Below are 25,222 nucleotides of genomic sequence, written 5' to 3'. Positions count from 1 at the left end.
TCATATTTTATTCCTCGGTTCTGGTGGGTTCGTCTTGTGCATGAATTGTCTCTGACCACAAAATCCATGCTGAGTAAAGTATAGTTATATTTATAACATATAAAGACTTAATGTGGCCTGGCTAGACGCATAACTACAATACACAAAGAAATGTGTCTCATGTGGCTTTGGTTCCCATAAATGGAAGAAGGAAATAGAACGATGAATGCTGACAAAGGCAAGGCAATAATGAATAAGCTGAGTTGATCATTGTGAGCGATTCGGTGACTTATTTGTTAGGAAATCCATGAAACAGCAAAGCAGAGCCTTTTCCAGGCTGGTGCCCTCCAGATGTATTAGGCTATATCTCCCATTATCCCCCTACCATGGGAAAGGCCCACATACAAATTGTAAGTACAATAATTCATGTCACTAGTGCAACTATTATTAACCATAACTTTGACTGTAATCTGGCACATGCTTATTCTTTCCATTAATTTTCTTGTTATTATCTTTTTGTTATTGATTTTTATTGTGAGTTTCACAAATCAAAACAAAAATGAAAATATAAATGAAATAAAATAAATTGAAATTAAATGCTATGTTTTGAATGCATCTATTGCAATGTATACAAATGTAGTATGTGCCTGTATATAGTATATGTATACCAAAATATACTTAGGGATACATAAATCCTTATTAGAAAGAAGTTGAGATGTCCAGTGTCAGGGTTGGTAGAGCAGAGTGGCTCCCCCTGGTGGTTTGATAGAGCAGGATACCTAGTTCACCTTGCAAGTACCGGTCTCAGGCTTGTAGGCACTTGCTGGGGTTAGAACCATTGCAACCAAGGCAGCCAGCTGGAAATCATAACAGATGCTGTAAAAGGCTGCTCAGCCCTGCCTAGATTTACCACAGCAGTCTTTGCGGTGTTTTTCATGTTCCTGAGCTAGTGTCTGCCTCAAAACTTGACCCCTGCATGTTCCTGACTCTGCCTTTGCCAGAGGGCTAATCCTTGCCTGTTCCACCCTTGCCTTCCCCTCTTGTTCTGCCACACCTTGTTGTTATCTGGCCTTTGCTTGCTCGAGACGTTGCCTTCACCTCTGGCTTTGCCACACCTTGCTGGGATCTGACCCTCGCTGGGATCTGACCTCTGGCCCTTCTGCATCTTACCAAGACCTCCGTCCACATCCACCACCCCTGGTCTTCATGCTCTAGCTGTAGACCCCTGCTGCTTACCCCCTGGGGCTGATCTCCAATATACTGAAAACATCAGGATTTGCAGAATTAAAAACCTGGGATCCATTACTCCTCCTGAGTTACCTGCCAATGAAGCAAACCATCAATTGAGCAGAAGAAGGCACTCCACTTTAAGACCTTGTATATAATATTCATTTATCAATAATCAACATTTACAAACGTGGCTCATGTATATCACTTATGTAGATGGGAACATATGTCAGAATGAATTTGTTTGCTTCTGGCTGCATTTTCTCAAATAATATATGTTCAAGTTGCATTTGAAAGGTGCTACTAAAAGATATATACTATAGTAGGGAGTTATTATCTCAGAGTTCTTACTTTTAATAACAAAAGGTGTCACCTTCTTAGGTTGATGTAACCCTTCCATGCCCTGCTGGGCTGCTGTTATGGGAGACAAGAGTGATGGAGGTGAATTTTTTCACCTCTTTGCTGTCCTTTTCAAAAAAATTTCACAAGCAGGTTTACTGAGCCTGTCTAGAAGAATTAGAGAGGTAGGCCTTGGGGTGCAGTAGCCACGGCATACAGCAGAGCCCAGTTTCTCTTCTGCTCTCCCTTCCCTGCCCATCGGTGTGCCTGCTTTTTCTTACCTCTTTCACGACACTGAGCTCTGTGCCACCAGAGGGCTTTCTGCATGCGGGTCCAAGGCTGAAAGGTCCACACAGGGATTTTCACCTCCAAGGTCACAGCTTTGTCAGAATATAGAGGCCATAATAAAACTGGATCCTAAGCTTCAGGAGAGTCACCTCACTTTTTTAGTATAAAAAAACTATAAAAGCCAGGAAAACATTAAAAAAATAAGGTATGTGTGTGCATGAGTGTGTGTGTGTGGGGGGGGGGGGGGGGGGTGTCTGACCTTTTGGAGAAACCCTAAAGGGATGGAATGGGATCCTAGGTGGGTCACAATTGGTCCACTGGGGCTTTTAGCTACTAAGCTAACCCTCTTCTCCACATCACATAGAAACATAGAAACAGAGCAAGTCAGAAAGGGTCTCCTGGGCCATCTAGTCTGACCCCTGGCTCCAGCTGGTTCTGTTCGTGACATGCCTACCATGTGCATGCCCATCACACATGCATCTGATCATGCAGCAGAATTGTTTTCAGAGTCTTATGAAAGCAGGAATGAATTTACCTGGGTTTCTTTCCCCCTTTCAGGGAATTTCACTATTGTGCAATAGCACAGGACCAATATCTAGCCCAGCGTACCTTGTTAATGGCTTAATCAATTTCATCCTCTGTTTCATTTCTAGTCTTTCCAAAGGCTGCTTTGTTTTATACTGAGGTAAGAACAGCTTCTGGCAACTACCTTCCCTCCAGTGTTTTTGACTTTCAGCTCCCTTTCCAACTGTCTCCTCCCTTTGTCATTAGTTGGTAGTTGCTTTTTGTGTGTGGAGGAGAACTGGACAGAGGGCACTGTGTAGATGAGCAGGATTGCAAAGAGTGGCAAGAATTTTCATCATTCTGGCCAGACAGTTGTCTAGCCCTTCCTGGGAACCCATGGTAAAATTGTCCTCCTGGGTTTGGACTGCACTAACCTTCATGATTCTCAACAACTGTAAAATAGGCCAAGGATCTTCTAGGCAAGTTGCTCATGGAAAATAACTTGCCCTGCAGAACCCATACTGGGTTCACAGGGCAAGACAACCCAGGGTGGGTTGTTTTTTTGTGCAAACCAAGCCACAATGGTTTTTTTGCTAGTGATTGGCTTTGTACTATGGGGAGATGGGTTTGATGTGGAATCATTAGGTAAGGCTAGCAGAATGTATGCACTGTGAGCATAAGAACTCATGTTTTTCTGCATTTGAAGCCTATGTTGTAGACCACCAAGAGAGCATCAGCTATGGGGCAATGTAGAAATAATAATAATAATAATAATAATAATAATAATAATAATAATAATAATAATACCAAGCCATGCAGAGCTGAATGGAAGGGGACTTTGGATTGACTTGTATCTTTAAAAATCCACTTTGATCATAAATTAGTTATGGAAATAATTTCTCTTCCAGTAATGCCTTTCAGAGTAGCCTGTTAGGCTGCATATACAATCAGTCTCCACATAAGAAATTACCAGATGCCAGTTTGATCCCAGGCAATCAATGTATAAAGCACATCTCTCAAAAATGCCTGCTGAGAATCAAGTGCATTTATTACACATTGATGCCACCCCTGATGCAAGTATTTTACTTTTTCCATCTGCTATGCTGGACTAGATAGAAAGGCCTTTGGTCAGCTAGTCTTATTGCAGCTATTGATTTAATGATCACAGAATCCATGCTGGGCAGTCAAAACGAGCTAAGCATGCATGTGTGTAACTTGCACATACACAAGTGTCTTTGACACTTCCACTGTATCATTCTCCCCTCATAATTATTCACATACCCCTTACATACAGAGAGAAAGGGAGACATTCTGGAGTAAATTTACAGGCTACAGCAATTGTTCTCCCAAATGCTACTGAATTTCTTTTTTGAAGAATGAAAGGAAGCTTTACCCTTTTTCTGGCTACAGGATGATGTCATGTGATGACATAGGAAACCAAGTCAGAGGCAAGGCTTCTGCCCTCCGATTGGAAGCTGGAGCATAACATGACATTGCATGCAGCAGCACCTGGTAGCAAGACCGCTCTTCCCACAGAACAGGTGGGGCATTAAAGAGGCCAAGAATCCCCCTCTGCCCCAGGCTCTCTCTCTTAACTATGCAAGTTTTAGCTCAACTCAAGGATTGCAGCATAAAACTTCAGTTTTATGCTGCAGCTTCATTGATATCTCCTCAGCCCTGATCCGTGCCCTAAGAACTCACCCACAGATTGATTTTGAGCCCACTATTACCATGTTGAGGCATTCCACCTACAGTGTAACTCAAGGTGCAAGAAAGGGCCCCATTTGTACAGGGCGAGAATCTGCCTTAATATATGAGCCGTATGTGAAGAGGTCTCACCACATACCAAATAGCTGGGCTACCTCCATGTCACATTATATGCACAATGTATTGCATTATATGCACAATGTATCTGGACAGTCTTCTTCCCAGACATTCACAGGGGCTACCCAACATAATAATTGGGGGTGTAGCTACTCAGCATAGCTTTGTTCCCAAACAAAGTGGAATCCCCAAACAAGGCTTATTAATATGATGCAGACAAATGAGAACCTGTGATAAATTACAGCAATGGAATGAGGAGGACTAGAGAGTGAAGAGACTCTCCCTTCCTTTCTTTCTTCTTTTTTTTTTCTTTCTGGAAGCACCCACCGTGGAAGCAACTCACAGAAGAACATAGAGGTCAAACAATTGCAGCCTCAATTCTGCTTAGATCATGCTTAGAATCTCTAGCTAACCACATTAGCAGATATTGGTAGCCTAACCAGTTTTGCTCAGAAAACATGGAGGATTAAACGCCTAGAAAGAGCCCAACCTAGGATCTTAGCAACAATGATACACAGGCTTACTCCTCTAGCTCTATTTCTATTGCAGTCTCTTCCTGTCCTTTACCATAAGTAGCAGGAAATTCGGAAAATGCTTTATCACTGCTCCTCATTTATTAGCTGAATGTCCTTGCCACATTCTTTCTTCTTACATCAATATACTTTTGACGGAGCACTATAACAATATAAAAAAATAAATAACGCGCACCCTCAGCTTCATAACTACAGTCTAGAAGCTAGGCAGGTAGGAGTGAACAGGAAGAACTTAGGTTAGTCAAAAGAAGTTGGGCTCAGTGCTTGGGTGGGGTAGCACGGGGTGTTGCATGATGGATGGAAAAAGAGATTTCAGTGAAAAAGTGGAAGTTGCTACCTAGCATCATGCTAGTAAAATCCTGCCTTTAGATGATTTGTTGGTCGAAGGCTCCACTGGGTAGAATTGTATTCTGATCAAATAGATAGATATACTTCTTTTAGTGCATTCACAAGTGATGATGGGTTGGTGCCCATATACATAGGCTGTAAGGAGCCAAGCTGGCAGGGTGGGGGGGGTGCTGAACAATTAAATTACAGCTTCAGTGTGTTTTTTAGGATACAAGCAAATTTAATTAAAGTAATTTCTCCAACAATCTAATACAAATAGGCAGCATGCCCTTCTGACCGTGTAATTAATTTTAAGTTAAATGTCATATCATGCCAAATATATCATATAATCAAATTTCCCCAATCTTATATTCCAGAAACTTGAAATTGGCTTTTTTAAAAAGGCATAATCTAATTAAACTTTATATGGTTTATTAATTTAATTGGTTAGGTACTGTATAAAATCAAAAAGGTAATATTAACTGAATCCTCAGTTGTTTCTTTATACTCAAGTAAAATATTGTAGAATGAGAAGACTTAAGCTTTGGTAAATATTCTACATGGTAGTGTGATACCAGCCCCTAAATCTGAAACTCCTGACAATACGTTGCATGCTTAAAAATACATACCCCTCACAATTTTGGTGATAGTAATAGGGCGTTTATAATAAAATGCTACTGGCATGACAATAATGCTGCACAAATACTTAAAATCATAAGTTTGATATCAGTGTTGCCCAAGTAACAGCTTCCATATAGCCTGAAGTGCCTGATCCTACCTAATCGCCAAAGCCAAGCAGGGTTAGGCCTGGTTAAAATCTGGATGGGTGACTTGAGCGTATGATTCCATGGTTATTGTTGTAAACTGCCCAGAGAGCTTCGGCTGAGGTGACATAATGATGATTGATGATAAAAAAGTCTCTTGCAAAAGACCAACAATTACAGGAATTCAAGAAAAACAAGGATTCAGTATGAAAGCTATAATGGAACAGAGGTAATATTTATACATGTCTAGTTTTTCTATTCTGCATTTCCTTTTCCTTGAAAACTTAAGGCACTCCTGAGGGAAAGGCTGTAGCTGAGTAGCAAAGCACATGCTCTGCATGCAGACGGTCCCTGCTGTCAATCAGCACAGGTACCAAGCCAGAGAGACCAGTGGTTCGACTTGGTATAAGACAAAACTAGCAGAAGGGTTCTCCAGTGTTCTGGGCTTCTCCTTCCGCTTCAAAGCCAAAGGAGCATTCTGAAAAGCAGCTTTCTCAAAAGAAATCCATTCTGCCAGCAGGTTCCCCTGCATAAGCCGCATTTAACTGTGGTTAGGGGCTGAGTGGGACAATATCATTTGGGGCAAGCTAGACATAGACTGAGCTTGCACATCATGCTAAGCCTCAAGGGGGCTTAGTGTGTTGTCTGAACCCCCTGTGTGTGTGGAGGGGGTTGTAAACCACCACAACTAGCCACGGCTTGTAGTGGGGCTTAGGAAACCCACTGTGGTTTAGCATGTCATCCAGATCCAGAGAACAAGCAAACCATAGTCAAGGCAAAAGGCTAGTAATCCCCTTGGCCACAACACCAAAATAAGGGCGACCATCTGACCAAGGGGGTCTAGCTCATGAGATCCAAGTAAGTGCCAAGGCTCCAAGGCCCCTGTGCTCCAGCTGATGCCAGAAGGGATGCAGGGATGCACATGAGCAGTCACGTTCTGCTTCTGCCATTGGAAGGCATGCAGGAGGAAGCCACAGGGGCCTGCCTTGCACCTCCCACTCAAGCCCCACTGGGAACCTGGAGAGGCTGTGTGCAGCAGAGGAACCAGCTACTTCCTTGAGAAGCAGCGAGTCTAAGCAGTTGGATTCCTCCACTGCTGCTGTCGCAACCCTTGAAAATAAAGGTCAGGGTTTCCCCTTCTGTCTTCTGGGCATCTCTCCCCTTGGCATCACCTGGTGGAGTGGCACTCAGATGAGCACTGGATCTTCTGGGCAAAAAAGTATTGAGCCTGTGTCCCTGGCTTATAAATTACCCTCTAGAAAGCCACTGCATTCACACGACTCAAGAAAACACCATGCCTTAACATGGAGGATTATTGGATTGTGCAAACCCAGGCCAAGAGAGAAAACTGAGCTGGACTGATGTCCTAGTGGGGAGGGAAGGTTAACCTTTTCTGCTCCTGCACTTCCGGCTAACATGACACTCCCTCTCCTAGCTACCATTTCTATTGAGGAGGAAGTCTCCAGTGCATCAGCCTCCTGATGCAAATTGCAGGTGGAAGATTGAGGGGACCACAGCAGTAAAGGGTTTGGTTAAACTCTCCTTCCTCAGTCCTCTGGTGTCCCATTGCTGCAGGGGGTCCTCACAGCTGCTCCACATTTTATATGTGCACATTAATTGCATTTGCCCAATTAACGTTGCATCTGTGCCATTGTATATTTCTCATTCATTTCAGTGGGACTTCCAGTCACTGCCTCTGTGCAGTAAGGCTTTATATTCTTAGGGACTTACATCTCTGTACCCTCAAAGAGGCTTTTAAATCAGAGATGCACAAAGACAGTGTAGTGATAATGTTTTATTGGTCCACTGTCTGTGGTCAGAAGGCACCTCCGAGACCTTTTTTTAGAGAACACAAAATTGGCAGGGATAAAACAGATCCTTATAATGCACTTACTCAAATCTCAACTCATAAATATTGGATTTTTTTGGCCATATCTTTAGCTTTATAGGACTTCTTTATGCAGCAAGACAAGTGGATAGTCTGCATGGTATTCAGCCTATAAGAAGCACATTGTCTAGAGATGTGGGGGGTGTCTGAGTGTGGGGTGGGGGGAAGTAGGAGACTGCTGGGATGATTGACAATTACTTAAAATGCAGATTGCAAAGAAGGGATCCAGGATTCCACTTGCTCTGACCATATGTTGGACAGCAATTGCCAGTTTTTGTGGGCATGGATCATTTTACAAAGAAAATGATCAAAGCTCCTAACAAGTAGCAACCAAGCTGACTCTAGGGCACAGAAGGAGAAGATATGATCAGAGCAACAAAACTTGTCATACTGCCAGTTCTGACATTATGCGTGCCTGTGGACACTCCAGAACCTATTATTCCAAGAATCTAGTTTATATTGCTCTTTTAGTGGAAGCACCTGTAGTTGCTGCTGTTGCTGTTCTCCAGTAAGTCTGACTTCAGCTGCCATCCTGTATATGAACTTACCTGGGAGAAAGCTTCACTGAAAACAATGAGACTTCCTTCTGAATAGACATGTATAGCACCACGCGGTTCTTCTGTCACAGTGACGGGTTAAGTCATATAAGTTAACAATTTCTGTTCAGAAATGAGTATTATATAATGCTTGCTTTGGGCCTGATTCAGTCAAAATTAAGCACTTTAAGGCTGTGATCCTGCATATGCCTAGTTTCAAGACAAAATTAAGCATACTTAATTTCAAACATCCTTAGTTGATGCCATCTATCTTGCTGATTTCCCCTGGCAGAATTAAGCACTTGCCTGTATTTCTCCTGTTAAAACAACTTGCAGCTTATGGCTACAGTGTGTTGGACTTGGAATGGTCCAACAAACTGGGAATTATGGCTGCTTGTGGTTAGGTCTTTTGACTGGGTGCCCATGGGAACCCTACAGAGTATGAGTACAACAGTGCCCCGCAAGTTCTGCTCCCCAGCAACTGGGATTCAAAGGCATATGGAAGCGGTATATAACCATCATGACCAGTAACCTTTTTCTTCCGTGCATTATCTTCCAATCCCCCTTTAAAGCTGCATGAATTGGTGGCCCTTGTTACCTCTTGTGGGAGATAATGCCATAGTTTAATTATCAACTGTGTGAAAAAGTACTTCTATCTGTCCAATCTTTCACCAATACTAGAACCCCAGGTTCTACTGTTTTGAGACATTATGATTTCTGTGCATTTTCTGGACTTCACATTGTTTTTGTAAATAACATAAGCGTAGGGCTGCCATAAGCAGCACTGTGAATATTTATCTGCAGATGAACTTCATTGAATTTGGTGAGAATTTCTTCTCTAAGTAAAGATGGTCCTGTCTTGCACAGAACAATTTGGTATACTTCTGTCCAAGATGTCTGAGAATATCTGACAAGGTTTCATCCTGTGCCTACTTAATAGGAAACAAAATTGGACTTAGTTCAAAATAACCCTTGTTAGGATTGGGCTACAATTTGCTTGCAGTGCAGTGCCTTGTGCTGACCCAGGAGGAGGTGAATTCTCCACTGAGCTAGATAGCATAAAATGGGCAGTGTCCCTTCTTCCAGACCAGGGACTGACCTGGAAGAGATTCCAGCTCGGGGTCACTGATCGGCTGACTGTGACTGTGATGGTAGTAGCAACTGCCTCCTCCTCCTCTTTCTCCTCCTCCTCTTTCTGGCATTTTTCTAATGATTACAGCAACTACCAACAAGCAGGAACACAGAGTCAATCAGTCTTTATGTGTTTTGCTTTGTTTTACTATGACTTTATTATTGTTTTGATGGCATTACCTGCCTTGAGTTTCCATGTGGGCATGGTGGATGGGAGTAAGCATGCAATGAATTGAATGCATAAATTAAATGAACTGGTAGTATTTGTTGGGCTGCAGACCTTGATCTTCTGAATGGTGGAAAAAGATATGAAGGGTCACAATCACTTATCCCACATACATTTGAGCTTTGCATAGAAGTGTCACAGCTTTTCTGTGCTGCATAGAAATCTCCGATGAATTTCACGACCTTTTGGCACTGGGTGAGCATATCCTTCTGTATGCAATTTTGGTACATGATCTGACAAACTTGCATAACATGTCATGCATCTAACTGAAGCTCCTGTCTCAATGAGGCTGTGGCAACAACTATCCTACACATAGTGGGTGGGGTAGGCTACTTCAGCACAGTGGGGTTTGCTTGCGGATACCCGAATGTGGTCTGCATTCTATATATACCCACCAGCCAAGTAGGACCCCAAAAGAAGCAGAGCAAAGGGAGTTAGTGCCCCACTGTTGAGACTGGACAGGAGTCTGAGTTCCTCTGATGCAGATCCAAGTGGCAGGGGGAAGGCAATTGCTGCTGTAGTCAAGGCTAATTGATTAAAAGAAGAAGGAGCCCCTTTTCACCAACTACTCCATCTTCTCAGGAAGCAGACCTTTGCAGTGGCGAGGGGAACAGAGGTGAGTCCTGATGTGTGGAACAAGAGGGAGGCCTAGCAGAGACTGAAACTGAGCAGGCCGGGCAAAGCCTTCTATCTTTCCTCCCACTGTATACTACTCATGTAATGCATCTTTTCAGTCCTATTGGAATAAAGGTTGGCCCGTGACATTTTGCTGCCTGAGATGAAGGACAAAACAGGGTAGCCCCCTTGGTGGACTGTGAGAATGCCGGGGACATAATATATATTGACTTCAGCTCTTGATAATGTGCCCCATGACATTCCAATCAGCAAACTAGCTAAACTGGGATGGATGGAAGAACGATCAGGTGTATCCACAGTTGGCTGCAGAATCAGAGAGTCCTTCTCAGTGGCATCTTTTCAGACTGTGGAGAGGTAACAAGTGGGGTACTGCAGGTCTCAGTCCTGGGATTGATGCTCTTCAACGTTTTTATTAATGACTTGAACAAAGAGGCACAAGGAATGGAGATCCGATTTGCTTATGACACAAAACTGGGCGGGATAGTCAATACCCTGGAAGAAAGAAAAAAATCAAAGTGATCATGAAAGGTTGGAGCAATGGGCTGAAAGCAACGTAATGAAATTCAGTAGGGACAAAAGCCACATTCTGTACCTAAGACAAGGAAACCTACTGCACAGTTACAAGATGGGGGATACTTGGCTCAACAGTACTACAAGTGAGAAAGATCTTGGAATTGTTGTAGTTCACAAACCTGCAAAAAAGGCAAATGCTTTACTGGACTGCATCAAAAGAACTAAAGCTTCCAAATCAGGTGAGGTACTGGTTTACCTCTATTCAGCTGTAATTAGGCCCCATCTTAAGTACTATGCCCAGTTCTAGGCTCCACAGTTTAAGAAAGATGCAGACAACTGGTAAAAGTCCAGAAGATAGTGACAAAGGTGATGAGGTGACTGGAAACAAATCCCCATGAAGAGAGATTGAAAGAACCTGGTATGTTTAGCTGTAGACGAGAGGAACGAGGAAAGATATGATGGCATTTTTCAAATACGTGGGAGCTTGTCACACAGAGGAGAACCAGAAACTCTTCTCAGGTATCCCAGATTGTAATGGGCTTACGTTACAGGAGGCCACCTTCCAGCTAGACATCAGGACAAACTTCCTGACTGTTAGAACAATACAACATGGAATTATCTAAGGAGTTTGTGTGCTCTCCCACACTGAAGGCATTGAAGATGCAATTGGACAGCCATCTGTCAGGGAGTCTTGCATTAAGCAGGGGGTTGGACTTGATGGCCCTGTAGGCCCCTTCCATCTCTGCTATGCTGTGATTCTCTGATATGATCCCATTTCACATACTAAAACTGACCAAGTTGATAGTTGGATTTTACTTCAGCCCTGGAACTGGGAAAGCATTCTCCACTGCAACTGGGAACAGAAGGTTAGTTTAGTGGTATATTACAGGCTGCAATGATATATACACACTTCTCTGTCTATACCCGTTCCTTCGACATCTGCCACCCGGGGCAGCTGTGTCTCTGCCTAAAAGTAGGGAAGACCTTGCTTGGAATCCCTCTTGAATTTAATATTGGACTGCCTTACACTTGCCCCTATGCACCTCTAGAATCTCAATGAATGAAGATAATACTTCATGCATTTGATGAATTGAATTTTAGTTTGTCAAATGACTAGACTTCAGTTTTGAGAATTTTAGGCCACTGTAAGCTTGACCATCTTCAAAGTGCACAGCACTTCTTGTTTAACAAATTTATTCTGACATAAGCTTTTAAATGAACTGTTAACTTTGAACTGGATGTTTAATGCTGGGTTGTGGCAGGGAGAGAGAACAGCAAAGATCACCTGAACAGCTGCCATTCACAAAATGTTGCTATTGAACAACACAAAACACACAGTTGCAATTGTGCACAATTGGTTCCTATGGAATTTCAAAGATTAATTTCAATCTGAAATTGCTGAAGTTCGGCTGCTGGAGAGATTCGGCTGTGTCTTCTGTTTTGTTCAAAGACAAGGTGTTTATCATGCCAGGTTGGGATGTGTATGTCCTCCCCCAAGAATGTTTTGTGAATGGCAACTGCTGAGGCCAGAGCAGTTACCAGGAGCTGGCTCAGCAGGGCTGGAGCTCTGCATTGTTCATTTGCAGAATCAAATCTCTGGGAAGCTGTCCTGCCACCCTGCTGCCCATGGACTCTTGATAAAATCAAGGGGCAGGGGCCTTGATGTCTGTTACATATGTACACCCGCCCCATTAGCTAGCTTATTACCTACAAGTGTTTCACCCCATTTACCCAACTTGAATTATTATTTCTGAAATCAAATTCCCTCTTTTCTCCTGTCCATAAATCCTCCCCTTTTTTTTAGAAATAGGCCGTTCATTAGAACAAGATCCTTTAAAGATCCACAGATTTTAGAGCATATGTAAATCTGCATATGTAAATCTCTGCCCCCCCCCCCCCGATCCTGTTGGCCTGAGCCCCCGGATCGTCTCGATACCTAGCGGTGCCCCTGGCTGAGACTCTGTGGAAAGACTTCTCGCTGTTTTCGCGAATAGCGCAGGAACCGAAGAAAGGCGATAGCGGGGAAGCGGACGCCGCAATGGCCAAAGGAAAGCGAAAGGTCAGGACGCAGCGCTGGGTTCCTGCTCGGCTCAGCCGCTTCAGCAGCAGCGAAGGCGGAGGAGAGGCGAGGCGAGGCGAGGCGAGGAGAGGCGGGCGCTCGCTCGCTCGCTCGCTCGCCCAGAGTCACGATTAGCATTCCACTCCACGTGTTGCTTGTTGTGGGCGCTACAGGTTTCCCACCTGTGTGCCGCGCCGCCGCGGCGCTTCACGAGGCGGAGCCGCCGCTTCGCTCTCTGGCGACGGGAGAAGCGGCAGGCCAGTCCGGGCTGTGATAGGAGCCGATCGAAGCAGTGCCCAAGCTCGACCCCTTTTGGCAAACTCCGCCCCTCCCGGCAGCCGTCAACGCTGGCTCGGTTGTAGGAAACCAGCTCGACGTGTCCGGAAAGGTGCGCGGCGCGGCTCTGGCGCCTCCGCGGCGTTGTTTTCCCCGCGCATTCCTCCGAACGGCCACGGAGGGCGAACGGCGAGCCGCGCCGGGCCACCATGCTCGACCCGTCCTCCAGCGAGGAAGAGTCCGAGGAGCTGCTGGAAGAAGAGAGACGGGATGTGCTGGCGACGGGCGGCTGCGCGCTCGCCAGCAGCTCCCAGCGATCCCTCCCGGCCGCAGCCGCGCATCGCGAAGCCGGGCGCCCGGGCAGCGGCGGCGGCGCGGCTGCCAGACCGGCCAGCCCCAGCCCTTCGGTGCGCAGCGAAGGCAGGGACGAGCAGGAGCGGATGCAGCGGGAGGAGACCGAGAAGCGGCTCCGGCTGCAGCTCTACGCCTTCATCGCGAGGTGCATCGCGTACCCCTTCAACGCCAAGCAGCCCACGGACATGGCCCGGCGGCAGCAGAAGGTGAGTGGCGGCGCGGCTCCCTCGGCCGCAGGGCGCGCACGGGCGTCCCGCTCCGCCTCTTCGCCGCAGTTTGTTTTGCAAGGGGGCTCGCGCAGCAGGGCTGTCCGGCTGGCCTCGGCGCTCTGCCCGTGAGCTTCCCCTCGCACTTCCCATCTCGGGGGCAAGTTAAGGGCATGCAACTGGTAGTCCCAGCCCCTCCTGGCATCGCCATCGCTGCGCCCGGCCTCGCGGAGAGCTTGTGGGCCGCGCTACGAAGTACCGGTTCCCCAGTAACTTCCGCGGCGGGTAGAACCGGCCGGCAGGTTCCGAGGCCCGCCCGGGATCCTTCTCCCGGTCGTTCAGGAGCGCCCCTTACGCGCTGCAACCGGACAGAGTGGATTGGTGGGTCACCCGCGCAAGGCGAGGGCAGCGAAGTAAACTCTCCGCCTCCCTGGAGGTGGGAAATGCCCGTGCCAGTCGTCGCCCTGCAGCCAGCCCGGCTGCCGCTCTTTCCTCCTCTCGCACTGCAACAGGTTGAAGCGGCTCTTTTGTAGTTAGAACTAACCAGCCGCCGTTCCTCGGGCAGCAAACGCAGTTCTGGAGGCTCACAGGTGTAACCTGGGCTCGTTTCCATCCTAGTGGTTTCTGGATGGGATCCTGTTTCTGTCTACCCAGAAGTAAATCCCGCTGGCTTCAGTGGGGCTTGCTCCCAGCGAAGTGGCGACAGGGTTGCAGCCTAACAGCGTTTCTTAAAAGAAAGGGGGGGGGGGGCGACCAAAACACGCCACGCCAGGAGACCGCAATTCAGGAAGGAATAGTTTGTGTAGCTTGCAGTTCTGTGCGTATCTGCTCAGAAGTAAGCCCTGAGGTCAGGTTTATTTTTCATACGTCAGTGAATAGGGTGGCAACCTCAGAGGCTTTGGGACGAATGTGGTGAGTGTGAGGGTACTGGGTACAAGGGTGGGAACAGGCACCGCCAGTTAATGCAGGCTAAAATCAGGGCTTACTTACTCACAAGGAAGTGGTGCGTGAGATTGCCGCTTAAAAGTTATGTAATTAGGTTCGGGTTGTTGTACTAGTTTCCCAAGGTAGCAGCAACTCAAACGTTTGGGGAAGTACCTAAGCTTCGTTCAGCTTCAAGTAGACCCATTGAAAGGAATGAGACTTAAGTTAGGGTGCAGTCCTATTCATGCTTACAGTATAGGACTTTCTGGGGTGGTCTAAGTATGAATAGGATTGTACCCTTAGTGGATACATTGGGTGCAACCTATTAGCTAGAACCCCCGAATGCTTGATTACATAATAATACAAAGAATATATTTGTTTATTTTCTACTTTAAAAACTCCCTATACACTGAAAGTGATAGTTTCCTTTGGAAGGCAGGTGGCTGAAAACAGGTCTGCGGAGAGGAAATAATAGAGCAGAAATTGCTTCAGACAGCAGACATCCATTTTGTTTGGGTCCCTTGTGAAGCTATGCCCTAAGAGACAGCTAGCCAATGAAATGAAGCTATTGACTGTCTAATAAAATGAAACAAAATTGTATCTGACTAGTGTATCATTATTGGGGAAAGAGTTCAAAATAGCCTGTTCAGATGTAGCCTTTTCTAGTAGTAATATGTTGTACGTGATATTTTGTTACCTACAAGAACAGGGAGCAGGCTGTCTTTAAAACTTCCTAATGGTTTGTTGCTTATCTAGAGGGCTTCAGATCTCTTAGGTAGGTTCCTCTCCCAAGCCCCATTTCTCAGATTAAACTGAATTCCACTTACTGTTTAAGATAAGATACAAATGTAATTCTGGTCTCCAGAATAATGTTTTTCAAACATGGAACATCTTCTCTGGAAGCATTTCTCCATCTGGTCATAAATGCAGAAGGTGCTTGGGAGACGGGCCATAGCTCAATGGTAGATCCTGTGCTTTCCATGCAAGCCTCCACTATTTGGCCCCGGGTTCTCCAGATAGGGCTGGGAAAGGCTTCTGCATGAAAGCCTGGAGATCCACGGTCCATCAGCACAGGCAATACTCAGCTAAATGGAGAAATGCTTTGAAGGCGATTTCCCATGTTAGATTGGCTCAGTTGTTAGACTTTGGTAGAGCTGTTCACACACACGCCAGTTCTGACCTAGCATTTTCCATGTAAATTCCTCCACATTCTAAAAACATGTCATTGGGTGGGGGGATCCATTTGAAGGAAGGAAACTTTGCCCATCCTACCTGGCAAATTGTTGTTCAAGGGTGTACTCTTGGGGTATTGTGGACAAGCCTTTTCGCTCAGCTGTTTTTGAGGGGTCTTGAAAGTCATCTTGAGCCTTTGGATGCATCAGAACAAAGACTGCTCTTCCTTTCCATTTCAAACAAAGTCTACCAAAAGTTACCCTCAAAGTGACTTAACATATATGTCCTTTCCTCCTTTTCTGCCCAGCTAATACAGTGCTGTATTCCTCTCAACTTCTCTTTTATTTTTCTGCTAGGCTTGTGATGACAGATAATGTGCTACTGAGGGGGGAAATGTAAATGATAAGAGAAACCATGAGGCCAACAGAGAGCATTGTTTGATGAAGCAATTAAAATTTTGTGGTAGAATTAGCCCCTGGAGATCAGACTAAATGATGGGTGTTGGGTGAAAAACATTTGACATCTTACCTCAAATGCTAAATAGTACCTGTAATCATTATTCAGAAGTGACAGGCTCTGTATACTGTAATTAATGAACCCATATTTAATTTGCTTTGGGCACTTATATTTGGTATGAACACATTAATTTCTATCTTGCAGTGGCATTGTGTCTGCAACAGAAGCTCAGAGCTGTGGTCATTAATCTTGCTTAACTGCAAGTACTAAGACGTGTTTTTATGTTCTGTGAAACCTTCGTGGTTTTTAGTAAAAAATGGAATGCTTTACTTATTCTGATTGCAGTTTGGCTCTTAAAAACCCTAGTAAACCCATGAGAATCTGTTTGACATGATTGTCAGAGCAATCCTATACACATCTAATCAGGAGTAAGCCCACTGAATTCAACAGGGCTAACTCCCAGGTAAGTGGTAATTTATTTATTTATTTATTTAAAACATTTCTATGCCGCTCCCATTGCAACAAAGCCTCGGGGAGGCTCACAACAAAAACAAACAAACAAAATCATACAAAAATTTATACACTAAAAATATTAAAACCCGGTGCATCTCGGCTTAAAATTTTTTTAAAATCCTACATAATAAATTAACACTTAAAATAAGTTTTTAATAAAAAGATCTTAGCCTGGTGCCGAAAAACAAATCGGTGGGAATAGGATGGCAGCCTTAAGTACCTAGATTTTGTGCAAGCAAATAATTTTAAATGAATTGAACAAGGAGACTGCTTGTCACTGTGTTGCACTACAGAAAAATGGCAAACGTCCCAAATCTGTGTTGTAAGAGCAAAGCTGGTTAATATTGGTATTCAGTGTTTTAGGTTTATGTAGTAGCTGCTGTGTGGTTTTATATACCCCAGTGTAAGTTGTAGGGGCTGCTAACTCATATGTGAACCTCATTCTTCAAAAATTTCTCACTTTTAAATTTATATATTGCTGATTTCTCCCTCCCACACACACCACTTATCTATACAGTGCTCCTACTTATATGTGTATACTCATAATCTAATAAACAGCAAACAGTTCAAAAAGATAGCTTTTCCATCCTGCAAATCCTAAAACAATTAAAAATAGATTTCATTAACTCTGAATAAGTTACATTTAAAATCACTTTGTTTACAAAAACAACAAATAGAATTCACATCTTGCAAATCTGAAGTTGTATAATTTGAACATAGATGGTTTTAAGCACATCTGTAGGAATTCCAGGATGTTAAACATGCTAGCTGCTATTACATTTCAGGCCCTCCACTGAGGCAGGGTGAAACCCTGCCCTCAGGCCACTGAGCAAGGGAACTGGTGAATTAATTGCATGCTTGCTACCCCCAGCTCTATAAAGTCTTTCAGAGTGAGCCAGCAGGCAGCCAAACTCCCTGAAAATCTGTGTTGGCTGCAAAAGGGGCTGCTGTGGTTCTTCAAAGAGGTGCTCATGCTCAAGGGCCTGATTCTAAGGGATGGCTCTGGGGGAGTCACCTGTACCCTGAGCAATCTCCAGGGACACTGCCTCCCCAGCAGGTAACTCTAAGGAAGAACCCCTCGGAGCCAGACAGTTGTGTCTAGCCTCTTCTCTGAAGAGCCATTCCAGCCAGTGTGGCTCTTCGGAGAGTTCAGCCATCCTGCAGAGCGGGCAACGGTGAGAGCAATGCAGTAGGCAGTTAAGGAGATAGAGCGGGGTGGAGGAGGGATGGAGACGGGGTGAAGACAGGCTGAGCAAGTGGGGGGAGCAGCCACAGGGTGAGGGGCTGGAAGATGAAAGGAGGGAGGTGGTGGTTATAATATCCAGCAATGGCATTTGTGCTCCCCTGGCAGCAAGGCACATGTGGATTGCATCCTTTTAATCATCCAATATTATGTTTTTCATTCCTCCTGTGTACTAGACTATATACAAGTTTTGCTTGTTGATTTCTGTTTCCATTGGGCCATATATAGTGTGATATACTACTACCAAAAGGAAACTCAGACTTCGGGGGGAAAAAGTTAGTGCCATTACTGCAGAAATTTCATTAATACTTGAAGTCTGACTATAGTTTAACTGTTCTGCCTGCACTGTAAGAAGCTTCTTAGTGCTCTGCCTCAGTTTTTATTGCCAAAACTAAGCCTGGCCCAGAAAAATCTTTATGATCAAAAGGTCCTCTTAGGATAAGACCCAGCCTTTTCTCTGACATGCTAACTTTTCTGTGGCAGGGACTTTGCATGAGAAAAGCTTTCACAGATGCAGTTTTTCTGTCTCCATCCCCCACCAGTACATCTGCCGCTTGAAATGATACAGACAGAATTCTGCCATATGGAATGTTTAGGCCTGCAGAAATAGAACTTTCCTGCTCTTGGATTGTGAACTTTACAGACCTGTGAAAGAAGCATCTGGCATGCTTACACATATCCCTTTTCCAGTCCCACCTGAGAGCAAATGAGTGGATAACCGGCTCAAGCCGACAGTAGGTACAGTCAAGACTGGCTATCCAAGGCTTCATGACTGGCAGGGAGAGTTTGGGGCTGATATATGGCAGACCTTGTGGCCTCACCCCTTCTGCCTCACCCTTTTTGCCTTTGGCCCTGCATGTCACTGGAACTTCACCTGCAAGAGCTTCTCCAAAATTGGATTTGGCCTTCAGAGGCTCTGCCCCCTTGCTATACGCAATGGACCAGTGGGTACGGTCCCATTCTACCACTCCATCCCATTGCAAATCATGTGGAGCAAACGCCCAATGAAGCCTGGACTTTTTGGATTTGTGAGCACACTTGAAATTTTGAGAGTATCACAGGCACTTTGAAAAAAATGACTGCCTTGGAAGGAGGGGCTTGCCCATTCAGTCATGACAGGTATGCCCGATCACGAGGCACTCAGTTCTCAGAAGGCAAAACTGGAGACATTAAAGCAAAGGTAACCTGCCTGAAAACCTAAATCCAGAGCTGGGATCTGAGTTCCAAAATCTGAACACTTTTCTTGAATCCAAGAAGGTGCTGGAAAGCAGTGCTTTCTTGGCAGCATACAACCTTCCCAGTTAACAATTCATTAAAACCTTGAACAAAAATCAGGAGCTGCAGGGAAATGGGCAGCAACCAAGAGTGGTGTCTGTGGGTATATTGGTGGTCCTGGGCAGCAGGCTGGAGACTCCAGGAAAATACATGGACTAAGTGCCATTTCTGGTCACCACCCAGCAACCTGATAACTGCCTTTGTGAGCCTTTGTTTCTGACTCTTGATAAATGTCTTTCCGATGTGATGAAATGAGCTGCTTTTACATATGCGGATTATTCAGTAGGGAGTGCAATGGAAATGATGCATCAAGCTAAAATCTTATTCTAAAAGAAAACACATTTTTGACAGAATATTTTTTCTATTTATCTTTTTAAAAGCTTAACCAAATCCCTTCTGTGGGATCACAGCACTTACTTTTATGAGCCAGGTTTTGTTAATGAATTCTAATTGTTTTTAGATGTGATGAGCATTTATTCAGTTTCCATTAGATACAAAATGAGGTCAGCACTCCTTAGAACTATCAACAAACAGGCCTACTAAATGTGACATTTGTTTTGAAATGGTAGTTGCCACAGCTGATCAGACCAGTTGTTCATTATAGTTAAATAATTTGCATTGTGACTGGCTTAACTACTACTTTCTGATGAGTTTCATTCTTATTTGAGGACAAGTCTGCAAATACAATATAGATAAGGTTAATTTGAAAATTTATGTATCGTGACAAAGTATTGCATACCCTACTGTTGGGTATATTTGGACATTTCCTCCATCTCATCTGTTTGTTGAGCCAGACCATTTTATGATTATTTTAAAGGGGTGGGGGAATGGAGTTTCAAGAAACTAGCAATCTAATCTGCAAAAGAATTTAAGGCAGAATATTGCTGCTATTCATGCTTCCATCAGCAAATTAGTAACTTGCAAATTAATGTCCCTAACACTGAACAGGAGAAACAAGATCTGAGTCTTGGTACCTTCATTTCATTCAGAGGAGAGCTTCCATTTGCTTTTTTTCTCACAGAACTGATAATTATTCCTGTGGTATCCAGAGAAACATAGTACTGTGGGTGACATATGAAAACAGGTAATAAAAGAACATATGATTCATGGTCTGTATCCATACTTCAGGTTAAAGCAGTTTATGTGTTCAGTGATATTCTTTTGATTATATCTGGCAAAAAATTCTAGAAGCTTCATGTTTTAATTCATAAGTTTTGATGGGGTTCCAATCCATTCTTGAAAAGTATGCAGCTTTTGGTCTAAGAGGCTAGATGTGGACTTCTTGACCTTTAAGCCATTTGGTCCATTTGTTTACATGCTCAAGATTTCAGTCTTTTCTACTTAATGTTCTGTCCTTGGTCCATTCTGGAATCTTCCTTTTTGGCTCCTCTTCCCAAATGGTTTTCTTTGGGGCTCTCATTACACTAGAACAGATAATGTGCCCCTTTTGTTGTGGCAGCTAGAAGATTATGCCATATACTTTCAAGTCAATTGCTTCATATGAAAAACTATGAGGCAATCTATATTTAAAAACTGGGAAGATATTTTTTTTTTTTTTTGTGCAGAGGGGACTAAGACAAAGAGGCTGATTTTTTATTTATTTATTTATTCATATTGTGATTTATATCCTGCCTTTTTCCTACAAAGGGCTCAAGGCAGCTTACATCTCCTACTCCATCTTATCCCCACAACAACAACCCTGTGAGGTAGGTTGGGCTGAGAGTCTGTGACTGGCCCATCAGTTTGTTGGTCCTGATGATAATTTTCTCCCATTTCCTGCTTCTGTGCTAAATGTACAGAATAGAAATATATACATGTGTGCAATGTAAGTTAGACTCCAAGTTTGGTCCTGTTGCTTTTACACTTTCAGAACTACCTGCACTATTGGAAGTCTTGACTGAAGCTGAACAGTTACATTGGCAGTTACATTGACATGAATACAGTTACGATTCATGTCCATAAAGAGCCAGTGTGGTTGTTAGTGTTGGACTGGAGACCTTGGAATCCAGGTTATAAGCCCCACTCAGCCATGAAGTTCATAGGTGACTCTGGGCCAGTCACTTATCTCAGCCTAACTGACCTCACAGGGTTGTTGTTATGAGGATAAAGTGGAGCTATATGAGCTGCTTTGGATGCCTCACAAGAGGGAGAAGGTAGGATATAAGTGCAATGTAATAATATGATAAAATATTTATTCTTCATGAATAAATATGATACACAGGGTATGAACCAGATATGGAACTGGAGCACCTCATCATGCACAATCAGTGCAGTGATCCATTATTATCTGTGTTGCAGAAGGTCATGCATTTTGGAATGTACTTAATTCAGCAAAAACAATTTTGCATATACAGAATTTTATGACCTCTTTTTGATAAGATTTTAATTAAATTAGCCAATTGTTTGGAGGGAAAAGCTGCTAATGCTTCTCCATAGGTTTTGGCAATACCAAATGACAGCTTGCTTTTGGGAGGAGGCAATAAGTGTGATAAATCTGTGATGGAAAGTTCTTTAATGTTTAAGGATATGCATATTCTTTTGAATTACCCACTCATCTCTTGGAATTTAATGCAAGGTCAGTATAGATTTTCCACCATTTTTGACAGGTAAAATACTAATGTTAGAACACTGGAAAAGATAAACAGCCACCTTGCGATAACACAATTGGTGGAAAATTTAATGAAATACTTTTTCAACAGGTGGCCTTTACACATGACTTACAAATCAATTAATATATGGATATCTGGGTTCTATTTGTTGAAATCTACACTATTTTCTGTTAGATCTTTGGATCTATGGATCTTTTTACATTTTATTCAAACATTCTCATGCTTAAGTTTTATTCCTTTTTTAAATGTGTGGTTTATGCAGGGTTTGTATTGCACAATTTAAAAATTAATGGAAAAAAACTTTAAGGTTAAGCCACAGTTTAGTGTAACATGCACGAACCTGATCCTTTCTTCTTCTGCGTGGCCAGAAAAAAGAGTTCTGAAGTTTCTGTTTACACATTCACTTTATTTAACTGCACTTTCACTTAACTGCAGTTTGTCATGTTGTCAAGTCTGACAGAGTATGATTAACATGATGCCTCAAAATGAACCAACTACTTCAAACTGTGGTTCTTCTTCGTGGCCTCTCTGCAGCACGCATATGGGCCCTGAGCGTGCATGGAAACTGTTGCCAGGGAAACTCCCCTGACCTGCTGCCCCTATAGAAGGGAGTTGCTTCCGCCATTTCCCTCAGTCAAGAAGAACGGTCTTCAATACCTCAGAAAGTTCTTTCCCAAAACAGTTCTTCTTTATCTTTCCTTTTAAATATTTTTCTCATATCCTACTCAATTTTTTTCCTTAACTGTTCCCCTTTGCACATCTCTTTAAAAAAATACACCAAAGGAAAAGAGAACCTGTTTTCCCCCTCTTTCAACCAAACTTCTACTTATAACTCATCTTCTCTCTCTTTTGCCTTCCTTTGCTTCCCAAAAGACATCAAAGGCACCATTCTGCAAACGTGTGACATGGAGCTAGGCAACTGTGGTTCTTGAGGCTGGCTTGTTGAAAGCAGAGATTAACCAACAGTCCACAGCTGGATCACATGGCAAGCTGTGGTCAACCAGAAGCTGAAGCTTCCAGACGTTGCCTTGTCATGGGAGGAAAGGACTCATGAGTTGTCAGATCTGCCCGAAATGGGTCCAACTACTTCAGATGGGGAAAACCAAGCCAGCAGCTCTTTATTAAGAGTAAGGCAAGACAAGGTAATGTGAAGTATACCTATGGATAGGCAGAATGCCAAGGGTCTGCCCCCTTATTGGATTATGAGGCAAATATGACCTTAAGCTGCTCACATGGGTTTAATGGCTTCTTCTATTTAAAATTAAAAATACCTGCACATATAAAATGGTCATGTTGGAGAGAGGGCTAGGGTAGATCCTCCGCTTCCTGACATGTTAGTTGTCTAACATTAAAGAGATTTTTGTAGAAGCAATTGATCATGTGAGCCCCCATTTGAGCCCCATAGTCATATAAGGCAGAGACATCTGTGGTTGTGAGGACCTGGCTAGAGGACCCATGTCACTTTCATAATGTATTTTATGATGGCATGTAACTTCAACTGGATGTGTGTGAGTAATCTTCAGACCTAGACAAAAGGTATCCTGAATATTGTGTGTGTTGGGGATGGCACACATTTGTCACACGATCTTCTTCTAGCCCCCTCCCCACTTTTTTCCAATTAGGCTTTAGATACAAGTACAGACTAAAGGATTTTGAATTGACTCAGCTTTAGGATGGCGGCATTTTTTTTCTTCATGCTAGGTGAAACAGCTTGATATCCTAGAATATTTTTCTCAAAGCAGATGCCCTCCAGATGTGATATTTGCAATTATGCATGCCTTAGTTACATCCTATTTGGACTAGCATAACATATTCATGAACCTACCTCTAGAAAATTTACATGACTCCATTCTTACAACAATGTCTCTGGGACAATTCAGAGTGCTGGTTATGATCTATAAAACCTTATATGGAACTAACTACTCTGAAAGACAGCTTTCTGCCTTTTTTATCATTCATTTCATTTCTGTACTGCCCCTTAATCAAAGATCACTGAGCAGTTTACAGCAGTACATAAAAACAAGGGAGTCAATACACTAAAAGATATAAAATCTTATCAAAAGAAACATTAAATTTAAAACAGCTGAAACATATAATGATCCTCTAAAAGAAAAACTCCTGAGACAGGTAATCTTTTCAAGCTCTTGGATAAGCAAGCATAGTTTTAAAAGCATCAGCAAAAAGGGCTGTCTTTCCCTCATGCTGAAAAGGTCGCTGTCAAGGGGACTGCAGTAAAGAGGTCATTCAATAGATGGGGGGCTACCACAGAGAAAGCTGTCCACCTTGTTGCCATGCTCCAAGCCTTCCCTGGAGTTTGCACTCAAAGGAAAGTCCCAGAGGTTGGGCATAGTATCTGGGTAGATTGTGTTTGGGAGAGGTGTTCTGACAACTATTGTGGTCCCAAGCCATGTAAGGCTTTATAGCCTAAAACCGGTATCTTGAGTTGGGCCCAGAAGCATACAAACTGCCAATACAAATGGGCCAGAGTTGGTCTGATGTGTTCAGAACTGTGTGTTAATTTGGCTGCTTCATTCTGCACAACCTGCAGCTTCTGGACAGTTTTCAAGGGCAGCTCCACATAATGTATATTTCAATAATCCAATTTAGACATCACCATAGCACTGATTATTGAAACCAGGTTATGCTTTTCCAATAGTAGTGTGACTGGTCAAAGCTGGTGGAAGGACTCCACGGCATTGGGGCCACCTGAACCTCAAGTGACAAAGGTGGACCATGGAGAACTCACAAGCTATAAACTTGCTCCTTCAGGGGAAGTGCAACCCCATTCAGAACAGGAGAACACCCTCCATCTGGTCAGAAGAACCACCTACTCACAGCATCTTAATCTGGTTTGGATGAACTTCAGTTTGTCAGCCTTCATATAGTCATTGTTGCTACCAGACACCAGTTTAGCACATCCACAGCTTCACCTGATGTAAAATAGAGAGAAATGGAGTTGTATATCCTCATGGCAATGTACTCTAAAACTCTGAATGACCCCGTTCAGAAGTCTCATTAAGGCTTTAAATAGTGTGGAGGACAGAACAGACCCCTGAGGTACTCCATGCTGAAGATTCCAAGGGGTTGAACAATATTCCCCAGGTACCACTACTTTCTGCAATGATCTTCCAAGTAGGAGCAGAAGCATTGCAACCCATGCCCCCCATCCCCAGTTCAGAGAGTTGCCCCAGAAGCATATCATGGTCACTGGTATAGAAAGCCTCTATGTGGTCCAGGGTCTCACTCCTCCTTTCTTTTGCCAAACATAGGTTATCATACAGGTTGACCAAGGCTGCTTCCATGCCAAAACCGGGTCTGAACCCTGGCTCAAATGGATCCAGCTAATCAGTCCCATCTGAAGTGTCTAGAGTTGTGTGCAACTCAATAACTTTGCCCAAGAAAGGAATTTTGGAAGGAAG

The 25,222-nt window shown here is 43.7% G+C and overlaps 1 protein-coding gene across 2 annotated transcripts in view; it reads left to right on the top strand.

The window, feature by feature from the left end:
• Positions 1-13,259: 13,259 nt before the first annotated feature.
• The window catches only part of CADPS2 (calcium dependent secretion activator 2), a 357,625-nt gene continuing 345,662 nt past the window's right edge, over positions 13,260-25,222 (top strand). For both annotated transcript variants that reach the window (XM_044422997.1, XM_044422995.1), the window contains exon 1: positions 13,260-13,610. In XM_044422997.1, the coding sequence (XP_044278932.1) occupies positions 13,260-13,610 (351 nt within the window). The remainder of the gene's footprint in view (positions 13,611-25,222) is intronic.

This window comes from Varanus komodoensis, unplaced genomic scaffold (genome assembly GCF_004798865.1).
Source record: "Varanus komodoensis strain SLA01 unplaced genomic scaffold, ASM479886v1 scaffold13_1, whole genome shotgun sequence".
NCBI classification, from domain to species: domain Eukaryota; kingdom Metazoa; phylum Chordata; class Lepidosauria; order Squamata; family Varanidae; genus Varanus; species Varanus komodoensis.
The sequence above is the reverse complement of the archived record's forward strand: the minus strand, read 5'-3'. Positions and strand labels throughout refer to the sequence as shown.